Source organism: Centruroides sculpturatus, unplaced genomic scaffold (genome assembly GCF_000671375.1).
Source record: "Centruroides sculpturatus isolate CEXI.00-Female unplaced genomic scaffold, Cexi_2.0 scaffold364, whole genome shotgun sequence".
Lineage (NCBI taxonomy): Eukaryota > Metazoa > Arthropoda > Arachnida > Scorpiones > Buthidae > Centruroides > Centruroides sculpturatus.
The window spans coordinates 559,959-571,765 of NW_019384799.1; the positions used below are offsets into that span (position 1 = coordinate 559,959).

At 28.2% G+C, this 11,807-nt stretch overlaps 1 protein-coding gene across 1 annotated transcript in view; it reads right to left on the minus strand.

Annotated features, from left to right (window-relative positions):
* LOC111629510 (wee1-like protein kinase 2) overlaps nt 1–11,807 on the minus strand; it is a 41,124-nt gene that overhangs the window by 12,314 nt on the left and 17,003 nt on the right. The window contains exons 3-6 of the mRNA XM_023373427.1: nt 10,279–10,445; nt 10,065–10,186; nt 9,831–9,984; nt 4,591–4,675 (exon numbers count right to left, since the gene is read on the minus strand). Of these exons, the coding sequence (XP_023229195.1) occupies nt 4,591–4,675; nt 9,831–9,984; nt 10,065–10,186; nt 10,279–10,445 (528 nt within the window). The remainder of the gene's footprint in view (nt 1–4,590; nt 4,676–9,830; nt 9,985–10,064; nt 10,187–10,278; nt 10,446–11,807) is intronic.

Consider the following 11,807-nt stretch of genomic DNA (forward strand, 5'->3'; position numbering starts at 1 on the left):
TTAAGAAATTTTACAAATTTAAAAGTGTAACATATAGAGATATAAAAGATTGTCAGAATTTTTGTAATTGTTAAATTATTTGGTCTTGCTTCCCATATTTGTTCAGTAAACCTTTTATTAATCTAGGCAGATATCCATGCTGGATAGCCAGTTATTTTATGTACCACAATTCATGAGATCTCTCCTTGAAAATAGAAGTCTGTGAATGCCCTTTTTACTAAGGCTTAAAATCTGCTACTTTATATTTATTTACCATAAGAGGAGGATGGGATGATAATCTCATCCTCCTCTACTCAAGTATCTGAAGTGCTAGAAATTTACAAGGCCAACAGAAACAACATGGCTATCAACTACAAGGACAACAATACATTAACCCCAGTTTGGAGGTCATTATTGAATATTTAATATTACTTTTACATCTAGATAATTACATGCCAATACAAAACAAATGACATCTGATGGCCAATCAGACATTTGTTTTATATTTTAAATTATTATATTCCATCATATGTTCTATTCTGATATACATTTCTGAATAAGTTCTTTAACTTGAGGATGATTGCTAAAACCAATTGAATATGTTCATTTTTCTCCAACATTGTGTTTCATGTTAGTTTTTGGTTGTGTAGGTGTTTTGAATAGTATCCAGTATTTAGTGCATTTATTATTTTATATATTTAATCATAACAATAAAATAATCAATCAAATTCTGACCAGCAAGCTACTTAATGGAAAACAAATATTTTTAATCACTTTTAATGATCATCATCAATTTAAATATTCCATAAATTTAAGTGTATAATAAAGAATAAAATTTATTCTTTAATCAAAATCTCTTCAATGATGATCAAAAATATTTGCCTCTTCCGTGTGATTATATACCAACAGGCGTATAATCACATGACTTATCATCATTTCTTTTTGCAATAAAATGACTTTAGGTGTAAATTAATAAAAAAAATTCAATTAATTTGCATTATTTTCAAATTTGCAGTGATCTTAGCTCTCTGATTTGCTTTTCTGTAGGTTGATTATTGCCAATAAGTGTTTTGTTACCATCCCTGGGCCATAAATATTTTGGTAAATACATCCCCTTACCATTATACAGCATATAGCCACAGTTAACTGTATAACTGTACAATTGGCTGAAAACAATCAAAGGGAAACTCCTTCTAAGCTTTAATTGAGTATCTACTGTCTTTGTTGACATTACTTTAATGAATTGCAGACTTGTGAAAGCTATAAATTGCCACAAAACCCCTGCCTCAACCTTCAATCTTTGAAATAAAATTAAATAAGTGCTATAAATTCACTTTTTTAATTGTATTTTTAGCTCTAATTAACTAATTTAATGTTCATAGACAGTATTTAGATGAGTAAACATCATTTTAGAACCATCAAGCTATAAATTTTCCAGGAAAGTCAACGACCCCATGCCATTAAGTAATACAAGAAAATATGTAAATAATCCCATGCAAAATGCATATTGTAGTCAATATCTCAAAGAAAACTTGTGTTAACTTCCACCCTCAGATGACTCATTCACTCTCCTCCCAGGAGAGTAATTAGAGACTTACAAGGGTACCCCACGGTCTCGGAATTCAATTCGGGATGAGACTTTGCAAGTTAGTAGTATACCTTGAAGGCATCCACCCAGAAGAATTGTAAAGTGCACTAGCCAGAAGATTCCAAGAAAAAGGGCTCTAAAGTTTTAAGCGCAGCTCATATATTGATCAATTTTACACTATGGCAGCACAGCGAAATGGCTGAGTCTGTAGCAAACGCACTTGCCATGCGGGCAATCTAGATTCAATCCTACCTTGGGCTAACTTTTTTTTATTTTTATTTGCTTTAAAAATTATAACAACTTTTAAATAAAGTTAATGACCTAAAAATATTATCAATTAAATCATAAATAATTTTATTTTATTTATGAAATGACTGTTACAGTTAATTAATATGTGAATTAAAGATAATATTTTATTTTTATTTTTGTTCAACCTTGTGACGTCTATTTTTATAGACAGGTAAAAAATCTAGTAAAGCATATACAAAATTGCACTTATCTAATTGAAAATAATAGAGAAATAAATTCCCATGAAGACTGTATAAAAATACAATCAATAGTGCATCATCAACTGTCATTGCCAATTTTTAATGAAATGATCTGGTATGCCTGGTATGCTTCCAGGCTATCTGATGAAAGAGAAATTTTCATGAGTGTAAACGAAGTATGTTTTCCAATAGATCTTTTAAAAAAAGGTTGTTCGTGTAAAAATTCATCCTTTATAAATTGTGCAAGATGTCAAAATTGTTTTGTTTTCAATATTTTTATGATAATTATCATTCTGGTGCTTGTATGTAAAATAAAAAATTGACAAATAAAGACNCACTGGCTTCTGAATTTGTAATGACAGGGATTTTTTTAAGTTCATAAAGGATATTTTTACATACGTGAAATAAATTTTTGTTTCCTATAACCTAACAACACTGAGTAACAGTTGCAATTTTGAGTCCAGCTCAGGGCTGCGTATTTTCTTCCAGAAAATTCTATTCCGATAGTCTGATAATTTGGCAGATAGTTTGTCTTTAAAATTATTTTTGATTTGTCCCACATCTTAATTAAGCACGTGAAAATGACCAAAAAGTGAGAAAAGTGAGAAAATGACCTGAAAAGTGAGAAAAGTGAGGATACTTCAGAAAAGTGAGTACAAGTGAGGACAGTGGGTGACTCCGAGGCCTGCAATTATACTAAACCACAGAATGAACTGTAAATATGCAAATAAAATAAATCCTCAATATATGCATAGGCATATATTGATGATTCAAATTAATGCATATTTATGATTAATATGCAATGATTAATTTGCCATTTTAAATACACAAACATTATCTAGTCACACAAGATACAATATTATTTTAATCAGAATAATAGCAAATATGTATTAGTTGCATTAAGAACTTTTATAAACTTTTAATAAAAAGAATATTTCATACATCACAGAAATTCATTTTTAGTTAGTTGTTTTTGATGCAAAATATGGTAAAATTTAAAAAATAAGCATAATAAAAGTAGACAGGGATGTAATGATACCATTTAGATATATTTCCAATACTGTCCAGAACATTCCATAAAATACTCTACGCTTAATTTTCTTATAGTTTAGAATAATCTAAACTAACACTTCTTTTCACAAATTTTCATCTGTATTATACAAGTAGACGTAAAAAATAGTTTTTAAGTGTTTTTATGAATGTAAAAAAATCTATTTACACTTGACAATGACTACAATCTCTGCAGTTACAGAATTTGAGAAACGGAAAATTTTTATATAATGCACAAGATACATGTTTTGATTATTGAAAAAATGCTCATGGAGACAAAATCTACCCTATATTGCTATGCTTTACAGATTTTACAGATGACAATTTCATGGAATTTGGTTATTATTTGATCCATTTAAATCTCTATGAATATTATCTTTAAATGTTATTATAATGATAACAAATCTTTAAGATCTTAAAGAAAAGATACAGTAATACAATATTTTACTAATATCTTCAACAAAATATTCAACACAGTTGGAAATGGGTATTCTGTGGTATGCAACAAGCTGTGAGATGATACTATTCAATTTCTCTCTTTGATTTCAATGATCAATTTCTAGGGTAAATTTGAATTTCAGAAATTTAGTTCGTAACTAAATATTTCTGCAGCTCTTCTAAGAATAATGCTGAATACAATGTCTTTCATCTGGTGATGACTTTGGAAAAAATTTTTCATTCCTGTCTTTTAGTTAATTTTCTAAAATTACCAATTACGAAAGTTTACCAAAACAAGCTTACATACATTTTTTACATAAAAATATTGGAAGAGATGAAGTGTTATTACATTCTGTTTTTTATTCTATATAATCAATTTACATGTTGTAGTAAATTATTATACAGCAATAAATTTAAAATACAAAATGCATCATAATCATATATTTTCATAAAAGGAAATTTATTAGAAAAAACCAAGATAATGCAGAAAGATTAAAAAAAGATAAGTCATAAGAATAACAAAAGAGATCCAGACTGAAATAGCAAGGACATAGGAACAAACCATCAATAAAAAAGGCAGGAAGACAAACTAGAACTACAAATAAGGATGTTAAATTTACAAGTACAGTAATACAGGAAGTTGGACAGGTGAGAACAAAAAATACAAACAATAAACAGTCCACAGATTTATATCATCTGTTCTTTGATTTTTCAATTTAGTTTTTATTTTTGCCATGTTAAGACTTAAAATTTAATTTCAAGAAGCAATTATTTTGTAAAATTAATATATTTTAAAGAACAGAAACCAAATCTCTTTGGATTTAAACTCATGAGATTACCTAATTTAGAATATCTTTGGCCATTAATACAATAATCAATGTAAAAACTCATCACTTAAAAGACACATAACCATATTTCCAAGCATATCAAACCAGAGCCCATAAACAAAGTTTTCCAGCCTTTCTATCCACAAGCCTTGATTTAAATCACCCAAGAGAGAAGTCATTCTTAGACCATAATTTGCCAGGGTTAGGCAGAACTTCCTACCGAAGGTGAAGAGTCTTCCATCCCATCATCATCTTCATCCTTGTCTTCATCCATCAGGTCTTCTACACTAGTGTTCAGAATGCTCCTGCAAAACACAAATTTATCAAAATTACATTTTTGTTTCTTCCTTTAATGATAAAACTTATTAATTCTATTTTATTATACAGTCAAACCTCAGTTTATGAATAATTTGTCCTAAAAGTTGTTTGGAAACCAATTTGTTCTCAACCCAAAACAAATTTTTTCATAAGAAACAATGTAAAATTGATTNTTGAAAATTTCAATCAGTTAAATATAATTTAATATTGTTTAATTTAAGACTTGTAAACAATTCAATAAGTTATTTTTTTCTAAAATACCGAAATTCTATACTACAGAACATATAACCAAAGTCTGAAGACATTTAAATTTAAATAAGTCAAATTTCAAGAAGTTAACAAATCACTAAAAATTGGCATTTCTCTTAATTACATTACTATACTCATTTGAAATATTTTCATTAAAACTTATTACTATTAATTGGCACCATTGACAAATCCATCATCACTTCAAAAATGTTTATTTTCCTTTTTTGAAAATTTTTCAGTTGAGTTTGCCAAAAGAACTGAAATGATCAGCATTTCCAAATGGTTTTCTTATAAAGGATTGAATTAATCCAAATTTCATCTTGATATAAATTCTATGATTTTTCTGACTTGTACTTTTTAAAAATTGTCATTGCCAAATAATTGAATGTCATTTTTTTTCAATTAAAAGAACAATCATGATCTTGACAAGGATATTTAAGTCAACAATCTATAAATATACATCTGGAAAAATCTAATAATAATGATTGTCAGTATTTTATCCAATGTAGATAATTTTTGGAAAAAATTATAAAAAGTTTGTTTTGGTCTTCAGTTACTACTTGTATTCGATCCTCACTCCTAGGATAAACTAGAATATGTCTTCTGAGCCACTGTAGGAACAGAGCATTCTCTTCTGCCAACACTAATGCACTAGTTTGAACATTAAGAAGTGCCATTCTCCATTTCCTATACTGGTGAAGTTAAGTATTCTGTGTGCCATTGTCACCAAATACTTTGAGTAGCTTTTTGAACTAATTGCTATCTGTTAAGTCTACTTGTATTTAATTCTAATAGATTGGAATTGGACACAGTAGTTAATGGTTCCCCAATTGAGAAATGATCTGCTGTCAAAACATCTAAATCATTTGGGTCTGATGACATGGCACAAAGTAGTCTTGAATTCAAACAAGCTTCAATTTGAATACAGTCGACTCCCTATAACACTGTTGATTATTCCATTTTATATGAATTCCATGTTGTACAAGTCACTTAGATTTTACAAATAAGTGAGCCGTTCACAGCCCAGCACATGTATTTGTAAAATCTAAGTGACTCGTACAACATGGAATTCATATAAAATGGAATTATCAACAGTGTTATAGGAGGATTGACTGTAATTATCAATCTTCAAATGTATGGTTTTTGATGACTACTCTTCAAAGATGTTGATTAATAATATTTATCCATATTTCCCGTAAGTCTCTGAAATCAAGTGACTGTGGAAAGCTAATGTCCAAGTGAATGTCCATGTCATTTGTTGCAAATTCTTGAATTTCATTTTGAATTAACTGAATCAACTGCTTTAATTCTTGAGCTGCTCAACAAAATTAGTTTCTGGCTGCCAGTTATGGAATGGTTAGTGAACTGGATATTGGTGAAAAACATTTGGATGCATTGAAAATTGTAAAACTGTTCAGGCATTATGGAAAATAATAGCAGTTTAGATTTCATCTATATTTTACCTATTTTTATTTTTTTTAAAAATGTGGAATTTTAGCTGTTAACTAAATATTTTATAATATTGTACCCAACTAAAGAGGGATGAATGTATATATCTGAAATGCATATTGAAGTCAATAAAACTGAAATGATAAAATAGTCACCTTAAAGTCATTTATGGTCATTATGATAAGTTTGGTTTTGAGGCATATTAATAGCCAATTGAAAATTTAACATAGTTATCCAAACTAGAAGCATTTTATACCAAAAATTAGTTCCATTATCATTTATAATTTCTTGAGAACTTTTCTTCTTGCTACAAATAAACAATGAATGCTTCAGAGATGATATCACTTACCAATTCTAGGTGTGCTGCTTTTGTTGATAAAACAAATGTTATGTAAACCTTCCATAATTTACGACTTTGTCCCTTAAATGCTTTCATTTGAAATAGATCATCATAATCTATTCCTACTTTAAAAATTTACAATAAGATTGTAATGTACTCATGCAATAGGTGAATTACCCATTAATTGTTGCATAATATTTGCTCGGTCTCTGAAACATTGCAGACACATTCTTGCATATTTTTCACATTTGATCTTCTAAGATCCAATATTTCTGGTATAGAACAGCTAATAACTGCATTTCAGGATGTAACAGTCTCTTATGGCAGGCTTCAATTATTGAGTAAGATGATGATGTTTAGGAAAGAGAATAAGATGCTTCATGTTATACAATATTCTTTGCATGTCTAATTGAGCACCTATGTTATAAGTCCATTCATGTCAATAAATGGTGCTTGTCCAATGAATAGATGTTTGTCTTTTCCCTGTTGTATAAAGTAATTAAATTTTGAAATTCTTCCTATTAATCTCTTTTAATCCAGAAGTTCAAAGCTGTAATTTATTTCCATAACTATCAATAGACCTTATCATCTACTTACATCTTTTGTTCTAATGTTGAAGATAAAATGTTGGCAATATGCTGTGATATGCTAGAATTTGACTAATATTGAAACAGCATTACCTTTCAGCAGTGGGTTAGTCAGGTATGGTGCTATATAGTGGAGGAAAAAACGTGAGAAATTTTTGAAGTATTTTCCCACACATTTTTTCTCATTACCATTTCGGAAAAAGATTTTGTAAACAGTTATGTCTAGTAAAGAAAAGTCTTTTTTTATTGTTACATAATTCTTTTTTATGTGAATTTTTTTCATGGTAGTTTTTGGCGATATCCGCAAAATTCTTTTGCAGATATAGCTGTCATTCATCAGTGCCACATCATTGCCCTTGACAGATATATCCATTGGTCACTGCTGAGTGGTTAAACAATGACAACTCATTTCTTATTGTAAAGGAAAGAGTCCTCTTTAGTTTATTGACTTCTGTTGAATTTAGACATGCCAAAACCTATGATCATTCTAAGAATTTGGTCATTTCCACCATATTTCTGAGTTTAAGAGTGCAAGAATGAAGCAGTCTACATAATGCACAGTTAGCCAGGTTCAGTTCAGTAGGAACATGATTCCATTTATCAGTATGAAGATTGCCTTGTATTCAGTCAGTCTACTTGCTAGAACTTTGCCAACTTGGTAAACTCCTGACCTAAAGCAAAGTAATTGTTGAATCACTCCAGGCATAAATGTCACAGCACTTAATTGACAGATAAGTCTTGCCCTTAATCATGAGTTATGATAACAGAGCGGCACAGAATTCTAATCTAATTATTAAATAATTTAGAAGTTATATATATATTTATAAGTTTATTATATATATAACAAACTTCTAGTGGAGGTATTCTTAGGCGATGGGTGTAGGAGTCATCCCCACCCAACACCGTAAGTTATATCTAAAGTGTAAATACATCTGAAAGCAAAGAATTGCTCAGCGATCTGGGTAACTGACAAGTGCACTGCATGGTAAGCAGAGGATGCAGGTTCAAGTCCCATTTCAGCATAGTTCTTTCCTTCCAGACAGTTCTAAATTATTTAATAAATTATTAAAAATTAGAATTATTAACTTAGATAAGAGATGGCACCTAACATCTACCTCTAATACCAAATGACTTAATATCTAATCATTAATAATAACAAATTTATAGTCCAAATAATTATGGCAATTGTTGGGTTGAATATCAATGTATCAGACTTCGGGAAGTTTATTATATCCAATTCTTGAACTGTGTTGTATGAGGTTTTCCTAATTCTTGAAGCATGTTAGAGAAAAACCATGTTGCACAAGGGACACCTGTACATGCTCCCTAGGCTGAATGCATCAGACAATTAGATCAATGTTCTGTTTAATTCAAATTTGTAAAGTTTTATTCTTCAGTTTGTTCTATGTCTTTAATAGATGTTATGACTATGACAATGATTGCTAAAAGCAATTAAAAAGTTTTGTTTCGATTAAAGTATTTATTTTCTGCTGGATTTTTGGTTATTTTGATAAAGTTTAATTGACAGAAACATACTCAATGCTTTTATGTTTCTCAGTAGTATCTAATAATCTTCATAAATTACTTATTAAATTATTAATCATGACTAGTACTTTATGACCATCTCATTAGTAATTCATCTAAACTCATTCAACCTTATCATATACCCAAAGATTCTTCCTTTTGTTTTTTAAAGCAAAGATCTAATATCAATAAAGGAAAAATTCATATATGAATGCAGTTTCTCAATCTATGAAAAACTTTCAAACCAGATGTTTTAATTATTTTTCAAAAAATAATTTCATAACATTATACTAAAATGCTATCAATAATATTTATATGACACTTCAAAAATCATAAATATACATAAAACACAAATATTAAAAATAATATATATTTAAATAGTAATTTATTAGCTCTAAAATGATTACATTCCATTTTTTAATCATATTTAATGACTTTTTAAAAAAATATTACCAAATGAAAGGTTTAATAAAATTACACACAATGACATCTCAAAAGTTCTCATATTAAATTTAAAAACAAAAAAAATATATTTACAAAGTTAATTTTTCTTTATCAAATACTTTATAATTCCCATAATATTTTTTTCTAAAGAGTTGGTCACATTTTCATAAATTGGTTAATCACAAGGCAAAGTAATATGTTATTTCTGTTTATTCAAATAAGTTGATCTCCTATATAAACTATATTTTTCTTAGATTAGATTTCAAATTACAAATATAATCATGCTTCCCTTTTTTTACACATTAAAAAAAAAAAAAAAAGAAAATACATTGAGCCTTTACTATAGTTGTTTTTAATAAACTTCTAAATCATTCAATTTTTTTACTCATTAATACAGTTAGCTTTAAAGTTTTACAAATGTGAATATCTGATTAAATCATAAAATATAGTAAAAAAGCAAAACTTTATGTTTAAATCACAATTACATCAGATTCACTACAAAATTTATTAAAATTATTATTCTGAATACTTAATTCTTAATATAAAAATGAAATACCTGGCTTTACATCCATATGAATAAGTCCTAAAGAATGAATATATTTCAGTCCTTCAGCTACTTGAAGTAATATTTGTTTTAATTCTGTTTCTGTAAAAGTACATCCAGACTGGCTATTATCTTCTATCATGTCAGCCAAACTTCCACCTAAAAATATAGAATTGTACTTTTATTTCAATTTATTTTGTAATTTACAAAATGAAAATATCTACTAAATCAATCCATACCATTACAGTATTCATTCTGAATCAACATGTGATCATTTTCGGCCCAAGCCGAATAATACCTAACAACATGAGGATGATGTCCTAATACAGCATGTGCATAAACTTCGTTTAAAGCTGTTCTTCTGCAAATTAAATAAATGATAAAATTATTTTTAATAGACAATTTTCTATCATTTCTAGCCAATCTAAAAGAATTAACTGCATTAATACTCACTCATTAACACTTCCATATAGTGGTTTATGTAACTTTTTCAATGCATAAATACATCCATCTAAACGATGAATACATTTATAAACACTACCAAATTCTCCAAAACCAATCTGACAAATCTCTAAAAATTCTGTATTGTACCTGAATACACTATTTTCTTTAGGATATATCTAAAACAAAATACAATTATTAAAGTAAGCAAAGCAAAAATTACTTTAAATTAAAACATTTCGTATATTTAAATATTGTATTATGCCTATCAAAATATAATACAAATCTCCAAATCCCTATAGAAATTTTTAAACTTTGCAATTTTATAAAAGCAATTGTTGATTCAAGAACAGATTATACTCTCACTAGAATCATCATAAAAGTGACAGGAATTAGCATGTAATTATAAAAATCAATCCTGTATATCCAAAATCATCACAAACATGAATGATTTTCAAAAAACTTTTCAATTACAGGCCTGGGAGTGCCATTTCCCCTCTGAAAAAGTGAGAAAAGTGAGTTGAAATACAGAAAAAGTGAATAAAAAGTGAGTGCAATAGTGACAAAACAAAGTGAAAAAACGGAAAGAAAACTCAGCAAAATAGCAGTAAAAGTTATTTTCTTTTTATTGTGTTATGGTTAAACACATTTTTAAAATTTCTGTATATACTGTAATACAGTCGTTATATCGCGCATTTTTGGTCCCCGAATTTTAAAAGCATTTGAGTCAATAACTTTTAAATTACCAATTGTCACTGAATTTCTATTTGCAACGAAATACAGTATTTTATTTCCACTATTGTCCTTGAAACTACCACTGAAGGTGAAACAATAAATTCGCCAAGATCTACATATGCAGAACAAGTGGATGGATCGATTATCATTTGTTTCCTTTTAATAAAAAAGTTGTTTATTTATTAGTTTTAAGTACTGTCTCCTCATTTACAAGTTTCTGTAAATTCGAAATTTCACATCTTTATGTGAATTAACGGTATTGCTTCAATTCACACAGAGGTGTGAAATTTCGAATTCACAGCATAATGTGTAAGGAAAAGATTTCTTAATTCTGAAAGGAAAGTTCTAAAATTTTTATACAGTAGTAACTTTATTTTGCTTTTTAATTAAAGAATTTTTACTCTGTAATTTTATAAGTTTTGATGTTCTATTATACATTCAATATTTTTTTTTTAATTTTCAATTACAGCATTTATAATTTTTATTGAAAAATATAAACTACACGAATTTCTAATAAGCGATTTATATAGTACTGTATAATAAAATCGCAATTGATTTGTTTTTATATCGACAGTATTTGTCTTTCAATGTCATTGTTAAAGAAACAATAATGCTAAATGGGCGTTCATGGTATCGATGTTCACGTAAACGTCAATTAATACGATATAACCACGAATAAAATTCAGGATTGAAAAACTAAGCTTATTTTATATCAGAAACACTTAATGATGAAAGAATAGAGATTCCATAACATGTATAATCTGTCTAGTAAAAGCCCAGAATTTTTATTACTCGGTTATATCGCG